General features: G+C 41.6%; 2 protein-coding genes across 3 annotated transcripts in view; one reads left to right on the top strand and one right to left on the bottom strand.

Moving 5' to 3' along the window:
• The window catches only part of WWP2 (WW domain containing E3 ubiquitin protein ligase 2), a 167,246-nt gene extending 155,487 nt beyond the window's left edge, over window positions 1-11,759 (bottom strand). Inside the window, exons 1-2 of the mRNA XM_073226344.1 lie at window positions 11,511-11,759; window positions 6,093-6,257 (exon numbers count right to left, since the gene is read on the bottom strand). The gene's annotated coding sequence lies outside the window, so the exon portion shown is untranslated. The remainder of the gene's footprint in view (window positions 1-6,092; window positions 6,258-11,510) is intronic.
• On the top strand, window positions 8,036-21,297 carry NQO1 (NAD(P)H quinone dehydrogenase 1). Of its 2 annotated transcripts, XM_017670022.3 has the most exons (6): window positions 8,057-8,400; window positions 15,532-15,696; window positions 15,808-15,938; window positions 18,080-18,193; window positions 18,858-18,959; window positions 19,865-21,297. In XM_017670022.3, exons 1-6 carry the CDS (start codon window positions 8,232-8,234, stop codon window positions 20,168-20,170), a joined length of 987 nt encoding a protein of 328 aa, XP_017525511.1. In that variant the 5' UTR covers window positions 8,057-8,231; the 3' UTR covers window positions 20,171-21,297. The 2 variants fall into 2 exon arrangements, with proteins under 2 accessions (XP_017525512.1, XP_017525511.1); XM_017670023.3 differs by lacking the exon at window positions 18,858-18,959 and having other exon boundaries at window positions 8,036-8,400.
• Window positions 21,298-22,240: the final 943 nt, after the last annotated feature.

Here is a 22,240-nt window from a genome sequence, read left to right as displayed (position 1 = left end):
ATATAGCTACCTCTATCACCATGAAAGGGCAGAAGAATTTGGTCCAGTCCAGAATTACCTAGACAATCCCCGAGAGATGGCCTGGGGAGACAGACTTAACCAATCTCCCTTAAAAATAATTCAAAATAAAGGTCATAACCATGCTGATGGATCTGCAGAGAAATATGCAAGAGTTAAAGGATAAAGTTGGGTGGGAGGGAGAATACAGAAATAAAACAATCTCTGGAAGGACTTAAGAGCAGACTAGATGAGGTGCAAGAGGCTGTTAATGGAATAGAAACCAGAGAACAGGAACACAGAGAAGTGGAGGCAGAAAGAGACAAAAGGACCTCCAGGAATGAAAGAATATTAAGAGAACTGTGTGACTAATCCAAACGGAACAGTATTCACATTACAGGGGTACCAAAAGAAGAAGAGAGAAAAAAAAGGGATAGAAAGTGTCTTTGAAGAAATAATTGCTGAAAACTTCCCCAAACTGGGGGAGGAAATAGTCTCTCAGACCATGGAGGCCCACAGAACTCCCAACACAAAGGAACCTAGGAGGATAACACCAAGACATATAATCATTAAAACGGCAAAGAACAAGGACAAGGACAGAGTGTTAAAGGCAGCCAGAGAGAAAAAAGGTCACCTACAAAGGAAAACCCATCAGGCTATCATCAGACTTCTCTACAGAAACCTTACAGGCCAGAAGAGAATGGCATGATGTATTTAATGCAATGAAACAGAAAGGCCTTGAACCAAGGATACTGTATCCAGCACAGTTATCATTTAAATATGAAGGAGGGATTACACAATTCCCAGACTGGCAAAAGCTGAGGGAATTTGCCTCCACAAACCACCTCTACAGGGTATTTTAGAGGAACTGCTCTAGATAGAAGTACTCCTAAGGCTAAATAGATGTCACCAAAGAAAAATCACAGCAAAGAAAGCAGACCAACCAAATACTAACTAAAGGCTAAAAATAAAGTCAACTACTCACAAAAGCAGTCAAAGGAAACACAAAAGAACACAGAATAAAACACCTAACATATAATGAATGGAGGAGGAGGAATAAGAAGGGAGAGAAATAAAGGATCATCAGACTATGCTTATAATAGCTTAATAAGTCAGTTAAGTTAGACAGTTAGATAGTAAAGAAGCTAACCTTTAACCTTTGGTAAACACAAATCTAAAGCCTGCAATGGCAATAAGTACATATCTTTCAATAATCACCCTAAATGTTAACAGACTGAATGTACCAATCAAAAGACACAGAGTAATAGAATGGATAAAAAAACAAGACCCATCCATATGCTGCCTACAAGACACTCACCTCAAATCCAAAGACATACACAGACTAAAAGTCAAGGGATGGAAAAAGATATTTCATGCAAACAATAGGGAGAAAAAAGCAGGTGTAGCAGTACTGGTATAAGACAAAATAGACTTTCAAAACAAAGAAAGTAACAAGACATAAAGAAGGACATTACATAATGATAAAGAGGTCAGTCCAACAAGAGGATATAACCATTATAAACATATATGCACCCAATACAGGAGCACCAACATATGTGAAACAAATACTAACAGAATTAAAGGAGGAAATAGAATGCAATACATTTGTTCTAGGAGACTTTAACACACCACTCACTCCAAAGGACAGATCCACCAGACAGAAAATAAGTAAGAACACAGAGGCACTGAACAAGACACTAGAACAGATGGACTTAACAGACGCCTACAGAACTCCATACCCAAAAGCAGCAGGATACACATTCTTCTCAAGTGTACATGGAACATTCTCCAGAATAGACCACATACTAGACCACAAAAAGAACCTCAGTAAATTAAAAAAGATTGAAATTCTACCAACCAACTTCTCAGACCACAAAGGCATAAAACTAGAAATAAATTGTACAAATAAAACAAAAAGGCTCACAAACACATGGAAGCTTAACAACATGCTTCTAAATAATCAATGGATCAATGACCAAATTAAAACAGAGATCAAGCAATATATGGAGACAAATGACACTGACAGCATAAAGCCCCAACTTCTGTGGAACGCAGCAAAGGCCATTCTAAGAGGAAAGTGTATAGCAATCCAGGCCTATCTAAAGAAGGAAGAACATTCCCAAATGAATAGTCTAAAGTCACAGTTATTGAAACTGGAAAAAGAAGTACAAATGAGGCTCAAAGTCAGCAGAAGGAGGGACATAATAATGATCAGAGAAGAAATAAATAAAAATGAGAACAATAAAATAATAGAAAAAATCAATGAAAACAACAGCTGGTTCTTTGAACAAATAAACAAAATTGATAAGCCCCTAGCCAGACTTATTAAGAGAAAAAGAGAATCTACACACATCAACAGAATGAGAAACGAGAAAGGAAAAATCATGATGGACCCCACAGAAATACAAAAAATTATTAGAGAATACTAAGAAAATCTATATGCTAACAAGCTGCAAAACCTAGGAGAAATGGACAACTTCCTAGAAAAATACAACTTTCCAAGACTGACCAAGGAAGAAACAGAAAATCTAAACAGCAAAGAAATTGAATTGGTAATCAAAAAACTACCCAAGAACAAAATCCCTGGGCCAGATGGATTCACCACTGAATTTTATCAGACATTTAGCGAATATATAATACCCATTCTCCTTAAAGATTTTCCAAAAAATAGAAGAGGAGGGAATACTTCCAAACTCCTTCTATGAAGCCAGCATCACTCTAATACCAAAACCATGCAAAGACACCACAAAAAAAGAAAACTACAGACCAATATCCCTGATGAACATAGATGCAAAAATACTCAACAAAATATTAGCACATAACCACATAAACAAATTCAAAAATACATCAAGAGGATTATACACCATGATCAAGCAAGATTCATCTCAAGGATGCAAGGATGGTACAATATTCAAAAATCCATCAACATCATCCACCACATAAACAAAAAGAAGGACCACATGATCATTTCCATAGATGCTGAAAAAGCATTAGACAAAATTCAACATCCATTCTTGATTAAAAAATCTCAAGAAAATGGGTATACAGGGCAAGTAACTCAACATAATAAAGGCCATATAAGACAAACCCACAGCCAACATCACACTTAACAGTGAGAAGCTGAAAGCTTTTCCTCTAAGATTGGGAACAAGAGGGATGCCCACTCTCCCTACTGTTATTCGACATAGTACTGGATGTTCTAGCCATGGCAATCAGACAAAACAAAGAAATAAAAGGCCTTTCCCAAAAGATTGGGAAAGAGGAAGTCAAACTGTCACTATTTGCAGATGACATGATGTTGTACATAAAAAACCCTAAAGACCCCACTCCAAAACTACTAGAACTAATATCTGAATTCAGCAAAATTGCAGGATACACAGAAATCTGTTGCTTTCCTATAGACTTATGATGAATTAACACAAAGAGAAATCAGGAAAACAATTCCATTCACAATTGCATCAAAAAGAATAAAATACCTAGGAATAAACATAACCAAGGAAGTGAAAGACCTATACCCTGAAAACTACAAGACACTCCTAAGAGAAATTAAAGAGGACACTAACAAATGGAAACTCATTTCATGCTCTTGGCTAGGAATTGATATTGTCAAAATGGTCATCCTGCCTAAAGCAATCTATGGATTCAGTGTAATCCCTATCAAAATACCAACAACATTCTTCAACGAATTGGAACAAATAGTTCTAAAATTCATATGGAACCACAAAAGACCCTGAATAGCCAAAGCAATCCTGAGAAGGAAGAATAAAGCAGGGGGCATCTCACTTCCCAACTTCAAGCTCTACTACAAAGCCACAGTAATCAAGACAATTTGGTACTGGCACAAGAACAGACCCACAGACCAGTGGAACAGAATAGATAGTCCAGGTATAAACTGAACCATATACGATCAATTAATATATGATAAAGGAGCCATGGATATACAGTGGGGAAATGACAGCCTCTTCAACAGCTGGTGTTGGCAAAACTGGACAGCTACATGTAAGAGAATGAAATTGGATTAGTGTCTAACTCCATACACAAAAGTAAACTTGAAATGGATCAAAGACCTGAATGTAAGTCATGAAACCATAAAACTCTTAGAAAAAAACATAGGCAAAAATCTCTTGGACATAAACATGAGTGACTTCTTCATGAACATATCTCCCTGGGCAAGGGAAACAAAAGCAAAAATGAACAAGTGGGACTATATCAAGCTGAAAAGCTTCTGTACAGCAAAGGACACCACCAAGAGAACAAAAAGGCATCCTACAGTATGGGAGAATATATTCATAAATGACAGATCTGATAAAGGGTTGACATCCAAAATATATAAAGAACTTAATGCACCTCAACAAACAAAAAGCAAATAATCCAATTAAAAAATTGGCAGAGGAACTGAACAGACAGTTCTCCAAAGAAGAAATTCAGATGGCCAACAGGCACATGAAAAGATGCTCCACATTGCTAGTCATCAGAGAAATGTAAATTAAAACCACAATGAGATATCACCTCACACCAGTAAGGATCGCCACCATCCAAAAGACAAACAACAAATGTTGGCAAGGTTGTGGAGAAAGGGGAACCCTCCTTCACTGCTGGTGGGAATGTAAAGTAGTCCAACCATTGTGGAAAGCAGTATGGAGGTTCCTCAAAAAACTCAAAATAGAAATATCATTTGATCCAGGAATTCCACTCCTAGGAATTTACCCTAAGAATGCAGCAGCCCAGTTTGAAAAAGACAGATGCACCTCTATGTTTATAGCAGCGCTATTTACAATAGCCAAGAAATGGAAGCAACCTAAGCGTCCATCAGTAGATGAATAGATATAGAAGATGGGGTACATATACACAATGGAATATTATTCAGCCATAAGAAAACAAATCCTACCATTTGCAACAACATATTGCAGAGGGTATTATGCTCAGTGAAATAAGCCAGGAGGAGAAAGACAAATACCAAATGATTTCACTCATATGTGGAGTATAAGAACAAAGAAAAAACTGAAGGAACAAAACAACAGCAGAAACACAGAACCCAAGAATGGACTAACAGTTACCAAAGGGAAAGGGACTGGGGAGGATGGGTGGGAAGGGAGGGATAAGGGGTTGGGGGGGAAGAAAAGGGGGCATTACGAATAGCATGTATAATGCGGGGGAGCACGGGGAGGACTGTGCAACACAGAGAAGACAAGTAGTGATTCTACAGCATCTTACTATGCTGATGGACAGTGACTGTAATGGAGTTTGTGGGAGGGGACTTGGTGATGGGGGGAGTCTAGTAAACATAATGTTCCTCATGTAATTGTATTAATGATACCAAAAAAAGAAAAAAAAATTAAAAAACAGAGTTGCCAGCAATTCCACTCCAAGATAGCTACCTACCCAAAGAAATGAAAACAGATGTCCACACAAAAACCTGCATACAAAGGTTCACAGTAGCATTACTTAGACTAGCCAGAAGTGGAAACAACCCAAATGTCCAGCAAGGTTGAGGGAAGAAACAAAATGTGGTTTATCCACACAATGGATTATTATTCAGTCTTACAAAGTAATGCAGTACTGATACCTACTACAGCATGGATGAACCTGGCAAACATGTTCAGTCTAAGAGGACCACATAATTTATGATACCATTTATATGAGCTGCCCGGAATGGGAAAATCCCAAGACAGAAAGTAGATTGGTGATTGCCTAGGACCAAAGGGCGGAGCCAGGCAGGAATCGGGGAAAGACAGGGAGGGTGGAGTGTGATTGGCAATGGCTTCAAAGGTTTCTTTTTGGGGTGATGAAAATGTTCTAAAATTGGATTATTGTAATCATTGCAAAACTCTCTGCAGTAGTCCCCTGTATCTACAGGGGAATGTTCCACGATCCCCAGTGGATGCCTGAAACCATAGATAGTACCAAACCCTTCTGTGCACTGTTTTTTCTATATACACATCCATCCATCCATACTGATGATTAAGTTTAATAAATTAGGCACAGTAAGACATGAACAAAAATAACTAATGAAATAGAACAATTATAACACTATACTGTAATAAAAGTTATGTGAATGTGGTATCTCTCAGAACATCTTACTGTATTGTACTCACCCTTCTTGCAATGATGTGAGATGATAAAATGCTCCATGATAAGATGAAGTGAGGTGAATGATGTCGACATTGTGAGGTAGCCTATTGACCTTCTGATAACCTTTAGATGACCTTCAAAAGGAGGATCATCTGCTTCTGGACTGAGACTGACCCAGGTAACTGAAACTGTAGAAAGCAAAAACATGGATTAGGGGGACATAGATGGGTATATACATAGATGGGTGTATATATATATATATATATATATATATATATACACACACATATCTACAGATGTAAAAGCCTTTATGTTATCTGCTTCAAATGGGCAAGTTTTATGGCTTATGTATCTCAATTAAGCTGTTTAAGAAATGGGAGTTACAATAGCACTGCCCTGGAAGGACTGTGTTGGGCATGAGTTAACATATCCAAGTGTACTGACAATAGTTCTTCCTATGCTGTGGGTCTTCAGTAAATTAGAAATCATTATTCCCTACTCTCCAGGGAAGGAGGACTAAAATCCTGTTGACTTTCTTACATGAAAGGATAATAAAGTGAGAAGAATTGTTCATTGACAAGCTTACCATGGTATTTTGATCATTTAGAAAAGCACAAATTAATATAGTTGCCACAGTAGTCCCTAAAAGTATTTGAGCACAGACAAGGTCATACTGGGGTCGCCCTTGTAATGTTCATCTGGACAAAATTTCAGAACACTGAGAATAAAAAGATCTCAGGTGCTTACAGAGAAAAAAAGCAGGTCACATCCAAATAAATGACCAGGAAACAGATGATATCAGGTATCAAATATAAAAAATATTAATGTATTAAATTGTAAAAAACAGAGCCAACAGGCCACAAATGGAGTTTCTTATGCTAAGTCCCATGTCACCAAACTGAGACTGAATTAGTTTCACTTTTGTAGTTTCAGCCTGATGGGCCCCAACCCCCTTTTATCATAACCCTTGTTCCTGTTCCTTCTGCCTGTGAAAGTCTTTCATCTTGTACGGCTCCTTGGAGCTGTGTCTGCTAGATCGGAGCTGCCCCTTCATGGACTGTTGAATAAAACCAACTAACATCTTTTAACTGTACTCAGTGCTGAATTTTGTTTTGTTAAGAAATGAAGAATAAGTATAAACTGATTTCTCCTTTTGCTTTAGGCTCAGTATGTCTTGGCACAGTTACCAATCCTGTCTTTATATAATAGTATTTTGTCTAGCATGACTTTTTTTTCCTGCAAGTTGGTTTTTAAAAACATTGCATTAATGACTTATTTATCTTTATTACATTTTGGCACTCCTTAAACTTTGGCCCGAAGGGACCTCGCCCTAAGAGTGTACTTCCCATTTCCCTTCCCTGTACTTTCTTAGTTACCATTTGTAATTTTTCTGATGTTACACTTTTAAGTTCTTTTTTTTTTCCTTCGACTTTGACAGTGTATCTTTATCTGTTCTGCAGGATGAACTTTACTGTAACTATTTCGTAGTGATTTAAAACTTTTGCTCTGTTCTGTTCCCCTAAGTAGGACTTTGTGTAAGGCCACTCAACTTTAGTCTGTCTTTATTATTTTTCATATGCTTCCCAAAGACTTCTATTTCTCTGACTAGCCCTGGACTAGCTCTTGGGGGACAAAATTAATTAGTCCCCCGATTATGGGGAGCAGGGTTTTCATCCAGGAAATGCATTCTATGAGACCCCCCAAGGGCAGAATCTGAACCTCGCAAAGGAAGAAACAAACTCATTTTCCCAGGAGCAAGTCTCCCGGTTGTCTCAGACTGTGCTCACTGTATCCCTCAGAATCAATTCAAAAATCCAGATCACCGTGACTCAGCAAATCGCAGCCGGAAACAGTGCAGCCCTCTACATGCCCATCTTTGTCCACGCCCTTGCTTGCAAGGAGGCGACTTCCCAGGGCTGAGAGGTACCCGAAGGTCGCGTCCACCCCAGCCCGGGAGTCCACCTAGTGTCCCAGGTGGTTTCAGGATAGGGTCCGGATGCTCAGGCCTTCCACGCCCACCCAGACCCACGAGGCCCCTCTCGCCCCACCCCAGCCCCAGGGAGTCCCTTCTTCCCTGGACGGTGTCCCTACTCCAGGCCCAGCCCACGCCCTCCTAGAACTGAGCCCCAGTGGGCTCCGCCCTTGCTGGCCGCCCAGCTCCAATGGGCCGGGCGACAACACGGCATAAAGCAGCAGGTACCCTGCCAACAGAACCCCGCCGCCTCCCAGCTTGCAGCCTGCGCAGTGCGAGGACCTTGCCCGCCACCAGCGTCGCCTTGGCAACCAGCAGCCCAGTCAATCAGCGCGCCACCGCCGCCGCCGCCCTGGCTGGTGAGTTCCTGGCTGCATCCCCCAGGCCTCGCTAGTCCATAGGAGCCTGTGGAGGCTTGGCCCTGAGTTTTCTGCCTTGACTTCAAACTGAAAAAGTGCAGGCATTAGGGTCCCAGCTGAGCCTTGATGAGACGCGGCAGAGGGAAGCTCCTGTTCCTACCCCACCCCAAGCTCGGGTGGGCCTTTTGGAGAGGCTTGACTTTGGAAGCAAAAAATTCCCTCCAAAACAGGTTGGAAACGAGCCCACAGAGGCCAAATCTGGCCCACTGGGGCACCGTGTTTGGCCTGATAGTATTAAAAATATTTTGGACTTGGTTGCTAATATTTAAAATAAGGCATGCTTTCACTTAGGAATGTGGATTCCCAACTTGTGAAGAAAAATTGGGCAGTCTAGCGATGATGGACGGGCTGGACAGAGACCAGCCTCAGCGCAGGCTCCCGGTCAGGAGACATTTTCCACTGTGATCCGTGAATTGGGCGAACCTGATCAGGGATTAGGTCCGTCCCAAGTGGCAGAGCCCCCCCTCTGCACCATCCACCTGAGGGGACCTCAGGTCACCACGACTTTTTCTGTTGCATGAACTAAAGTATCTCAACTAGCTGCAGTCCCTGCGGGGGCCAAGAGCTCTGCTTTCCAGAGAGCCTCATGCCGAGACTGGATGGTGCTAAAATTTAGAAAGCCTTTTCCTCCGCTGGGGCGGAACTCTGCCTTTTTGTAGCTTCCTTCCCTCGGAACCTAGTTCTGCCCTCTGAAGACACACACACACAGACTCTCATCTCCCTGAACATAGTGGGGGCAAGAGATTGCTGTTGCAGCGGATGAACTACAGTTAGAAAGCCTGAGCTGAGGATGGGAAGCCCAACCAGTGTTTCCAGAAGCCTTGAGCAGAAGCATCTGAGACAGATGGCAGGGTAGCTGGCAAGGCTTTCCGCATGCATGTTAGAGGCTGTTTTCCTCCACTTCATTCCTTAGCAACGCTGAGGGCACCGCATCTTCCCCTCTGTTACTAGGGCAAGATCTACTTCCTGAATGTCCCAGTCTTACAGAATGCTTGTACTTATGTGTAACTTGGACCCCCCCCCCACCAAAAAAAAACAAGTGAAGAAGGTGGGGGGGTAAGAGAAAATGAGATGATCTGGATCTTGTATAACTAGTATTGGCTGAACCCACCTAACCAAATCTTGAGGTTCACTGAAGCATCTAGTGCATTTATTTGCAACTAACAGATGCATCTGACTTGCATGCATGTTCCTTGAGAAAGCCAGTGAACCCAGAGGGCAAAGCACAGTGCAGTAATTTGAGGGCCTGCCCTTATTATATTTTTAATAGGTTTTCCTTGGTTGCTAATTACTCTTGCCAAAACAATCAGATGGGTACTCTTGTTAAACAGACCGACATACTTTACCTTGCAACAGTGCACCACGATCCCTTTGTCTCTGCCACCTTTATTTGTTTTGTCATCCAATTCTATGTTGATCATCAGAGAAAGGGCAGTTCTGACAGTATAGTTTAGTCTGGAAGGTTAGTGAAAACTCTGGGTTTCAGAGTGGCCTGAGGCTGAAGGCAGAATTGTAGAAATGCCAGAACAATAGATGAGGACAGAGGGCAGCTCCTAAGAAACCACCAGAGTGTAGTACGCTCATGAACAGAAAGATTTGTGTCTGTTTTGTACACTGATGTATCCCAAATGCCTAGAGCAGTGCCTGGTACACAGACGGTGCTCAGTAAGTGGCCAAGAGGATGGGTTAGTGAGAACAGGAGCATTTCAGAGGGAGAAAGAAAGTGGATGCGTGGGGGGCAGCGGTGTGGACATGCGGTGAAATTGCAGCCGTAGGATGGTGGGGAAGGACACAGAGAAGTAAGGGTGAGCTGGGAGAACATTTCCTAGAATTGAGATTTGAATGTGAAGCAGCACAGGGAGAGAGAGGCATTAACAACCCCATCCTAAGCTGTGTTGGATGTGGTGGCTTCTATTAGATAAATGACATTCCTGATAAGCAGAAATGAAGGTTAAATTGGAGGTGCTGATGATAATCCCATTTGTCTCTCAAGACTCAGCTCAAATGGCAGCTCCTGAAAGCCTTTCCTAATCAGCCCGGAAGTGACCGTTCTCCTCTGCGGACCTTTGTCCCCTGCCTCTCCTGTCAGGCTAATGCCATTACTTATTTGTGTATTTGTCTTCCTGCCTTTCTAGGGCAAATTCTGAGAGTCAAACTTGTAGCTAGTTAGGTGACAGGAAGGGAAACTGAGCCCTCCAAGTCCAAACTCTCACGTCTGCCCGTGAAGAATGACCTGGGAAGGAGTGACTCGGGATGATCATGTTTGGGTTGTAAATCTCTATTTAACCTTTACCTCTGGCAAAAAGCTTCACCATTCTGTCAATTGCCTATTCATAACCTTTGACCATTTTTCTCCTGGGTTGTTTTTAGGAATCTATGTTTTCCAGATACTGAACTTTGTTGGTTATATTTATTACAAATATATTCTTCCTATTCATGTCTCCTTTTACTTTATTTTTGAAGATAACAGGCACACCCGTAGCCAGATAGTGAGCTCCTTGAAATCAAAGGATAGACTTTCTCATTTTCTGTGACACGCATGCCTTCACATTTTAGTCTTTAGGAAATGCCTGTTAGTAATGATAAGAAGTAAAAAATACATATGCAGTTGACCCTTGAACAACATGTGTTTGAAGTGAACGGGTCCACTTATATGTGGATTTTTTCAATACCTTTGTTGGAAGATTTTTTGGAGATCTACAACAGTTTGAAAAAACTCACAAACCATGTAGACTACAAATATCAACAAAATTAAGAGAAAGCTAGGTGTGTCATGAATACATAAAATATATGTGTCTATTTTATCATTTACTATCATAAAACCAACAGTAGGCTATTAGTAGTTAAGCTTTAGGGAAGTCAAAATTATACATGGGTTTTTTGACTGCACAGGGGTTGGGGTCAGTTCCCCTAATCCCCCACCCCTGTTGTTCAAGAGTCAACTATAATTTGATAAGAAACCTAGAGAAGAAAAATTGACATCAATAAACATTGATGTGACTGATGCAAAGGTAAATCACAAAATGCTTGTCAGAGCTTAATATACTCACATTTCTCCCTAGAGTAAATCCACGCGCTGGTAAGAAAGGGGGATTTGTTGCAGCAGCCTCAGAACCTCCTCTCCCTTTTTCCAGGGCGTCCAAAGCACCTAAATCCTCATCAAACTTCTATTCCACCGAATCTGAGTTCACAGAGCCTGACACCTTCCTTTTTGGCTCACAGGGGCGGGAAGCTCACCCCAGCTGCGTTTGACCCAATAGTCTGCGTGTGCCAGCTGTGGTTACTAAAAAACGCAGGACGGGAACTCAAGGCTCAAAATGTGCCTTTCTACTGATTTTTCTCCAAACAGAAAGGTTGCAGGTGCTTCCCTCCCAGCTCCACCCCTAGTCACAACTGCTGGGAGTTAGTAAGGTATGAAAGAGTGGCCGCGATGATTAGGAGAAATGGCGGTGGTAAACTTCTTTCTCTGGTACTCCTCCCGCTCCCTGCACGCTGCCAGATGGATCTATCTATGTCTATGTATTTTTTTAAAGTATTCCAGCTTCACCACTTCCTATGTAAACTTGGGTAACTGGCTTAACTTTTCTGTGCCTCAGTTTTCTCATTCTTAAAATAGGAATACTAAGTGTAACCACCTGGTGGAGGGGGGAGTTGCCATGACAATTGAAAAAAGAAAGCGCGGCCGGCTGGACAGCAGTACTCACCGGGCGCTGTTATTGCAAAAGTAAAGCACACTTGTTCCAACAATTTCATTCATAGAGAAGTGGTCCAAGGAGAAATCTTTCTCCTCTGTCTCTACCCCTTTGCCATCTCTTACCTAAGAAAACTACTAACAGTTTCATGTGACAATCCCACATCCTATTTTCTCGTAGCAATATATTGCAAATCTACCTACATGCAGTTTCTTTCTTTCATTTTGTAAAAGTGGACTCACATTCACTTCATTTGACCAGTTAACAATATATCATAGATCTCTTCCTGAGTGACTATGTATAGTAACTCATTCTTGGTCAGAGCTATTCCATGCAGTGATATTCCATAGTGTGCATGTACCATAATTTATTGAAATATTCCCCATAAACAGAGAATCTAATTTTGGCCAATGAAAAGAATGGTCAGTAACACATCTGACTCGTATGTCCTTATATCTTGATGTTTTTAGTCTGTACAACAGATTCGCCAAAGTTAGAGAGCTAGACCAAAGTTTGATGTGCCTGTGAATATTTAAGAGATTCAGCCTGCTTACTTTCCTCAAAGACTAAGGCGATTCATATTCCCACCGGCAATGTGCCAGTTTCCCTGCAATCTTAATAGCCCTCAGTGTTGCTTGTCTTACACCGTTTTGCCAATCCAACAGGAAAATAGTGATAGCTCATTTTAATTAGCTTTTCCTGACAGGTCAGGCTGGGCACTTCCTCCTTTGTTTTTGTCATTTGCATTTCCTCTTCTGTGAATAGTGTGCTCATATCCTTATTTTTCTATAACCTTGTCTGTTTTTTCCTAATCATTTGGGGACTTTCTTGGGGAGCTGAACTCTTTGTGATAAGAGTTAAGGATATCTTCCAGTTGATTGTGTTTTGACTTTATTTATGGTGCTTTTCGAGAAACACAACTTTTTGATTTTTATGTGGCTTTATCTGTCAAGCTTCTCCTTTATGGTTTGACTCTTTCGTCTTTCTAAACAATATTCTGTATCCTGAGGCTATACAAATTCTTTCCTCCCATATTCTAGTGATTTTGTTCTTATTATTTCTTATAGTTTTTTCCTGAACTTTAATTTTTTTAAATTGAAATATGGTGGATATAAAATATTAGCTTAGTTTCGGGTGTACAACATAGTGAATTGACAATTACATACATTGGGAAATGCTCACCATAAATGTAGTTACCATCTACCACCAAAGTTACTACAGTATTATTGACTGTATTCCCTAGGCCGTACTTTTCATCCCCATGACTTACGCATCTTATAACTGTCCTTCTTTATCCCCTTCATCTATTTTGCCCATCCTCCTACCCCTCCCCTATGGCCATCACTAGTTTGTTCTCTGCATCTGTGAGTCTTTCTTTTTGTTCATTTTACTTTTTGAGATTCCACATATAAGTGAAATCGTATGCTGTTTGTCTTTATCACCTTTTTCACTTAGCATAATATCCTCTAGGTCCATCCATGTTGTCACCGATGACAAAGTCTCAGTCTTTCTTATGGCTGAGTGACATTCCAATATATATAACATATATACCACATCTTCCTTATCCATTCATCTTTAATCGGCACTGAGGTTGCTTCCATATCATGGCTACTGGAAATAATGGTGCAATAATAGTAGGGGTGCATATATCTTTTCAAATCAGTCTTTTTGTTTTCTTTGGGTAAATATAATGATTTCATTTTCCTAAATGTGGATCTTCATCTTCCTGGAATGTATTGCTATATGCAGTATGTTAGTGGGAGAGTTAAAAACAAAGTTTTTTATTGAATACATTAGAGATATACTGAAAAGTGCAAAAGTTGTAAGTGAATTTTCACAAACTGAACACATACTTGTGTGGTCAGCACCCAGATCAAGAAATAGTTTTTTTCCTGAACTTGAATTTTTAAAAATTGAAATATAGTGGATATAAAATATTAGCTTAGTTTCTGCCCACACACTGAAAGCCCCTTCTTTGTGTTTCCAGTCGTTACCTCTTTTTTTTTTTAATTGGACTATTTTTTTATTGTGGTGAAATACACACAACCTAAAATATGCCATGGGAGCCATTTCAAAGCACACAATCAAGTGGCACGAAGTCCATTTGCTATGCTGTACATTCATCACCACCTTCTAGCTCCAGAACTTTTTTCATCAAATCCTGTACCCATTAAGCAGCCACTCCCTGTTATCCCCTCCTCCCAGCTCCTGGCAACCACTAATCTGCTTTCTGTCTCTATGGATTTGACTGTTCTGGATTTTTTTTTGGTGGGGATATCATTAATATACAATTAGATGAGCAACATTGTGGTTAACTAGACTCCCCCCATTATCAAGTCCCCACCACATACCCCATTACAGTCACTGTCCATCAGTGTAGTAAGATGCCATAGAATCATTACTTGTCTTCTCTGTGCTATACTGCCTTCCCTGTGCCCACCCCCCTACATTATGTGTGCTAATCGTAATGCCCCTTTTTCCTCTTCCCTCCCTTCCCTCCCATCCTCCCCAGTCCCTTTCCCTTTGGTAACTGTTAGTTCATTCTTGGGTTCTGTGATTCTGCTGCTGTTTTGTTCCTTCAGTTTTTTCTTTGTTCTTATACTCCAGATGAGTGAAATCATTTGGTACTTGTCTTTCTCCACCTGGCTTATTTCACTGAGCATAACACCCTCTAGCTCCATCCATGTTGTTGCAAATGGTAGGATTTGTTTTCTTCTTATGGCTGAATAATATTCCACTGTGTATATGTACCACTTCTTTTTTATCCATTCATCTACTGATGGACACTTAGGTTGCTTCCATTTCTTGGCTATTGTTAAATAGTGCTACGATAAACATAGGGGTGCATGTGTGTTTTTTTTTATTAAGGTATGATTGATATACACTCTTATGAAGGTGTCACATGAAAAAATAATGTGGTTACTACATTTACCCATATTATCAAGTCCCCACCCATACCCCAATGCAGTCACTGTCCATCAGTGCAGCAAGATGCCACAGATCCACTATGTGCCTTCTCTGTGCTACACTGTTCTCAGTTGTTACCTCTTGATTACGTAATAATAACCACTCTACTGACTTCTAATACCTTGTATTAGTTTTCTAGAGGGATAATTTTATTTTCACATAGATGGCCGATTAAGTAAGCCAACACCATTGATTAAATTATCTATTGTTTTCCCCCTACATTAAAATGCTTCCTTTATTGTTTGGTACTTTTAAGGAGGAAATACTTTTCTGGAGGCAATGGATGGACTGCATAACCCAAAATTTAAGAGAGTTGCCTCTCGTTATGGATCCTGGCTTGGCTCCCCTGCAGCCAAAGCTCTGCTGGTTGGTGACTGATTTTCTCCATATGCCTTGTTGTCTAAATATTTAGCCAGAAAAGCACTGATCGTACTGGCCCACCCAGAGAGGACATCCTTCAACTATGCCATGAAGGAGGCTGCTGTAGAGGCTTTGAAGAGCAAAGGATGGCAAATCACTGTGTCGGACTTGTATGCCATGAACTTCAATTCTGTCATCTCCAGAAAGGACATCACAGGTCAGGGGCAGCTCCCCCGCCTAATTAGGTCTTTGTGGAACTCCTCGCCTGTGGGTTCTCTGGCCCAGCCTTGGCCCCTCTGGCTTCAACCTCTCTTTTTCCTCTCTGCAGGTGAGCTGAAGGACCCCGGGAACTTCCAGTATCCTGCTGAGTCTGCTCTAGCTTATAAAGAAGGCCGTCTGAGCCCAGATATTGTGGCTGAACAAAAGAAGCTGGAAGCTGCAGACCTTGTGATTTTTCAGGTGGGGTAGGACATCAGAAGGGGTGTGAGACACTTGTTTTCTTAATGTCCTAGACCTGTCTCTTAATTAGCTATGTGATCTTAGAAAAGTCACTTCTCCACTTTACTGCATTCTTTATAAAGGAGGAGGATTACTTCAAAGGTGCAGTATCACATGGACTTACAGATATTGTGAATCTGGCTGGATTATTCTTTGAAAATACGAATGTGACTGCCAAATGCCATGTGAGCCTTGAGAGCTTTATTCCCCAGTGTGTTTAATCTTTTCTTCAATCAGTGATTCCTCATAGAATCTCTTAAAAGTTTGCAATTTTCCCCCTCTCTCCGGAAGCAATTGAATGGTTTGTGGAGTGATGCACGAGAAATTGACCTTTCTGCCAGCCAAAGTGTGAGTGCCCCGCTTAACATGTTTCAGCCGGAAACCGAGTCCTTTTCTCTGCTGGAAGTTGCCTCACCATTACTGCCATCAGGAGTGGAAATGTGTATGCTTTTTGTCAGTTCTCTTGCCTGAAAATGCTGACTGCACTCAATGACTTTGCTTCTACCAATTCTAAACAGCTTTTTGATGTTAACATGGAACATATAGACACTGGAAACTTCCCAGGAAGGGTCATACAGGCTGTGGTTTTTGCAATTATTCCGTCAGCTGCAAACAATCCCACCTTTGAAGTCTTTCATTCTACCCCCAGGTCTGCTGCTATGGATCAAAGCTACATGCCCTTAGCCAGGACCATGAAGGACACCTTCATTGGTCCACGTTTTCTACTGCATCTTATCCTAGTGCAGCTGAGGCAGAAGCAGTGGAAACTTTCAGTGTGCATCTAAGAACCACTATGTTGTAGACTTGGAAAGGACCTGTGGGGGCTTTTAATTTAGCTTCTGTCCAATGCCTAAGTTTTCTTTACTCTCCGTACAGCTGTGCAGGTCGTGTGCTGCAAAATAGCAAAGTAAACCCTGCAGATGTATTTAGAACAGTTTCCTGACTGATGGCAGGAAAGTCTCATTCTAGAAAAATCAGTGTCCTTTGTATGACAGTCTTTCAAATGGAAGTGTCCTGAGGAAGGAAGGCTTTAAATTCACATCAAGGTGCCAAGTGGGCTCACCCCCTGCCCAGCTTCTTTACTGCAAGAACAGCTTGAGGGAGCGGGTGGGGGGTAGCTTTACACTCTGCAAGCGGAGCAATTCTATTTTCAGCTCTGACTGTATAACACTCACAAAGGGCCAGATCTACTTGTCTAAACAACCTACACATCTATCTTAACACCCGCACCTCTGGCCCCTCACAACTGGAGAGCCATAAATGCGAATCTGTGAGAAGCCACTAGAGACCGCTCAAGTCCCCCTTTTTGTAAATGAAGCACATGAAATTTATAGATTTGAGGCTTGTGTGGCAAAGGTCATGCATCAAATCGGGCAAATTCCGCGTAAGAACACACATCTCGCTCAATCCTGTTCCTTTTGTTCTAAAACCCTACCCCTTGGACCGTTTCCTGTAGGTCAGCAACCCTTCAAACATTGGAGAAAGCAATCAAATCCTCCAAACTCCTTGTTTTTCTTTTCCCCCTCCGGGCATGTTCCAATTGTCATTGGTTTTAAACCATGAGTCAGGGAGAAGAAATACTGGCGTGGTCCTAATCCTTGCTCTGCTTTTATCAGGACAAGAGGCCCAACACGATTTTCTCATGGGAAGTCCTTGTTAAACCTTAGTCACACTGATCACGTGTTTGCATATGTGGTTCTATTCATCTCAGTGATAGGATTTCACATCCCTGAGCACAAGGTATGTATTTTTGTTGTCACACCTACCAAAGTAAGCTCTTGAGAAAATATTGACTTTGGCATCACACATCAAAACGAACTCCGCAATACTGGCTGTTTAGACTTCTCTGGAAACAAATCATAATTACATGTGCCTTTCTTCAGACCCACCCAGATATTCCTATCTTCTGGCAGAAACAGGAGTATCACGTTGACAGACCAGGGACAATAATGTTCTTTAATATGCCAACTCCTCCAGAAGGAATGGCAAGAGCCTGAAGAAAGGAGTGCCCTTCGGTGACGTCATGGGCAGTGGCTAAGCGCCCCAAGCCTTCTGCTGAGCTGGGGTGCCCCCATCTGACCTCTCTGTTCCCTGTTTCTCAGTTCCCACTGCAGTGGTTCAGCGTGCCTGCCATCCTGAAAGGCTGGTTCGAGCGAGTGCTCATAGCGGGGTTTGCTTACACATACGCTGCCATGTATGACAAGGGACCTTTCCAGGTAGGTGCATGGTTCTGCTTTTTCTAACAGCTGGATTCTGGGTAGATTCTGTCCTGAGGCAGAGTTTTTGAGCATGATTAGGCTTCTTGTCGTTTGAGACAGATGCATAATAAAGTTTTTACAGCTATTTTGATGTGATATTTAGGATTTGCTTTAAAATACCCTGAGAAAAAAGGGGGAGTGAGGAAAAGATAAAATTAGAATGGCAAAATACTGAGAGTTGGAACTGGCTGGTGGATTTTCTCTTACATATGTTTGAAACTTATCATTATAAAAATAAAGTCTGTCTTAATTTTTCAGAGACCCAAATACTACACAAGACATTTTGAGGTCTTCTACATTATGTGCCTAGATACATGGCTAGCACTGTGTGGACACAGATAAAAACAACAAATAACCCCACCTAGGCAGCAGCACGCCCTATTTAGCATTACCGTCATGAGTAGCTGGTTTGCCACACCTAGGAGTGAGGAATCCTGGGCTGGCCCCGGCTGCCTGTCTGTACCAGTCTCAGGCTGCTATTTCTGCAGAGTCACACTGCCGGCTCAGAGGAGCTAATGTTTGAAGTGACACAAACAGAGGGGTGACTTGTGAGTTCTTCTCCCTGGGGCTGTTTCATTAGCTTCCTGTCTCCAAGGAGATGAGGGTAGTGCTTCTTTTACAGAATAAGAAGACTGTGCTCTCCATCACCACCGGTGGCAGTGGCTCCATGTACTCTCTGCAGGGTGTCCACGGGGACATGAACATCATTCTCTGGCCAATTCAGGTGCCTCATTTTCAATGAGCCTTCAGGGGTTAACTAATTGAGTTTTCTATGGAGTCCAGATCCTCAAGGTAGCAGCTCAAGAGACCTGAGGTGTGAAGATGGAAGCACTGGACTGATTCAGAACTACAGGGAGATTCCTTTTAGGACTTATCTGTCCTCCCAGGCCCCTGTACTTAGAGAATAACTCACATGTGCACATGTCCAAATGCCACTGTCTCCTAGCCAAGGACTAGTGCAGATGACCCCTGGGTTCGTCTAGCCAAGTGCCCAATTCTCTCCAGATAACTGACATCTCTCCAATCTTCCCATCCTCCAAGTTGCTGCTAGTCTCAGACTTATCAGACCCAAGAAAACTTAGACGATTTAGTCCAGCTAATAAAACTGAAGTCTAAGTAGGCTTTTTGGTGGTCACTCAACTCTGAATCTCAGCCTTCTAAGGATTCTGAATTGCAGAGAAGAGCAGATGAGGTGGCCACCTAGTTTTGGAGAATTCATACTCATATTGGAGAATGAATGGTAAGAATGATTTATGAAGGCAAGTCTAGTTTGAGGGAAAACCAGAGAAATGCACACCTTTATGCCTTGGCAGAGTCCGCTGCCAGGAAGCTAAAACTCTCCCTTCTGTAAAAAAAAACTTCCGGTGCCTTTAGCAGAAGATCCCAGACTGGCACAGGTACAAGGTTTTGTTCATTTAAATAACAGCAGAGCTAAATAGGCTAAAATAGGGAATAGCTAGATATAGAGAACAGAAAGGTGAGAGAAGAAAGCCATGAGTGGATCCTCCGGGTGCATCAGGCCTCCACAACAGAGAGAGGGAAGCCAGGCTTAGCTTTTATTGTTCGCATTTGGTACAAGCTGCATACAGTTTGTTCTGTGACTCACCTCTGTGCTTTATGTGTCCCCAGAGCGGCACGCTGCATTTCTGTGGCTTCCAAGTCTTAGAACCTCAACTGACATACAGCATTGGGCACACTCCTGCCGATGCCAGAATTCAGATCCTGGAAGGATGGAAGAAGCGCCTGGAGAATATTTGGGATGAGACACCACTGTATTTTGCTCCAAGTAGCCTTTTTGACCTAAACTTCCAGGCAGGATTTGTAATGAAAAGGGAGGTGCAGGATGAGCAGAAAACCAAGAAGTGTGGCCTTTCTGTGGGCCATCACTTGGGCAAGCCCATCCCGACTGATAACCAGATCAAAGCCAGAAAGTAAAATGCACAGGACTTCCTTCCTTCTAAAATGTAACCAAATCTATTGTTCTTTTCAAGCTTGACTTAATTTAGTTTTTAAGATTTGTGTTTTACTTTCTCCATGAGGAATGAAAAGGAGAGAGAATAGACTGTATTCATACCTTTTTGGATAGTTCTATTAAAAGTAACATTCTTACGATTGCTATGGTGGCAAAAGCTGATTAGGCTCTACAGGCCATTGAAGACAAAGTAGAAAAAGATAGAAAGATGCCAGGCAATCCTCTTTAAGGTCCTCCACACAATTTAACTCTTTTGAGGGATAAATTTTTTTAAAGCTGAATCTGTCTAGACACATCCAACTCTTCAATGATCTATTTTTCTTTTAATTATCTCTCTGTGGTTTATGGCAGAAGGGAATTAATTGCTCGAAGAAATGACTGAATCTGACCTAAGGGACTTGTTTAGTAGTTACTAATCTATGCTTTGTTGTGATGTATATTGGCTTTAATTACAACATAGTGACTAATACGCCTGAGTGTGACTCTTCCTTCAACTTTCGTTTGCATATAGTACAGATATCTGGAAAAGCTAATGAAAGTCTCTTTACCTCAATCTTCTAACTTACTGTCTACAGAAATAAACCAACACATCTATACACCACACCTGCTACAGTGAATGAATTCAACTAAGGAAAGAGTACTTCCAATGCTTAAACAGTCTGCCACAAACAGTACTTTATTTCTGATCTATACAACCATCTAGAAGTTTTTTTTTCTGTATCATAGCTAAACTGATCACTTTCAAGGATGTGTTTCAGTCCCATGATACTTGGGATAGAATCATAAGCCTAGAGGTTTCATCAGCTTTGGTGAGCAATTTTGGCATAATACTCCAACTTCCCATTTAATGACTGAAGTCCATCTCTACTCACTGCTGGTGTATACAGATGTACCTCGGATGGTTGGCAGGTTCGGTTCCAGACCACTGCAACAAAGCAAGTATGGCAATAAAATGTGTTGAATGTTTGTTTCCCAGTGCATGTAAAAGCTATGTTTAGACTATTCTGTAGTCTGTTAAGTGTGTAATAGCATTATGTCTAAAGAGACAATGTATATACATTAAAAAATAGTTCATTGCTAAAAAAGTTAACCTCCCCGTGTGAGCTTTCAAAGAGCTGTAATCACAGATCACCATAACAGAGTTACCAAATGTGGCAGTGTTACCAAATGTGCAAGTTACCCAAACGTGGCAGAGACACGAAGAGAGCAAATGCTGTTGACAAAATGGTGCAGACAGACTTGGTCCATGCAGGTTTGCCACAAACTTTCAATTTGTGAAAACATGCAACAGCTGCGAAGCGCAGTAAGGCGAGGTCGCTGTGATTCAAATAGAATAGTGATGAAGACCGCCCTCTTGTGGCGCACTGAAAGCAAACGTGAGAAAGAATGCAAAGCAAGGTTGCCAAAACCTGGGAACAGCCTCACACCTGCCAAGGAAACAATGGTGTCAGGCTGGAGAACCTCGTGCCAGATGCCTACAGGCACTGGGTATTTTGTCCCCCTTCAATAGCCACAATGGCAGATGGCTGGGTGCTTCTGTTTGAAGATATTTTGTTGCCTTCACCCTGTTTTGTGTAAATTTCTGAACTATCCAAATGAAATAAAATTCACTTCTATGAACAGACCCACACTGATGGTTTCAGTGAGGCTAGTTGGAGGCATTCAGGCAAAGTGGAATCTACTAGGGAAGCCAGGACCAGAGCACACAATAATAAATTATGGCCAGAAGCCTGTAAGGCTTGAGATCTCACTCAATAGGTCTTGTTTCATACTGAACAGTAATGGCACAAACCTATTAAGATCCTTTCAGGGACGCTGAAGGACATTTAAAGAGATCCAGGAAAGGAAATCAAGAAAAACATGGACTGCAGAGGGCAAATGCCAAGGGCAGTATTTATTCTGATTAATCTAATCAGTGGGACAGGCACTCTTCTGGCACTGGAAATACAGCAAGGAGCAAAACAAAGTACCTGCTTTCATGGAGTTTGCCTCTAGTGAAGAATGATACCAGTATATCAGATGGCGATAAATGC

This window comes from Manis javanica, chromosome 17 (genome assembly GCF_040802235.1).
Source record: "Manis javanica isolate MJ-LG chromosome 17, MJ_LKY, whole genome shotgun sequence".
In the NCBI taxonomy this organism is placed as follows: domain Eukaryota; kingdom Metazoa; phylum Chordata; class Mammalia; order Pholidota; family Manidae; genus Manis; species Manis javanica.
The sequence above is the reverse complement of the archived record's forward strand: the minus strand, read 5'-3'. Positions and strand labels throughout refer to the sequence as shown.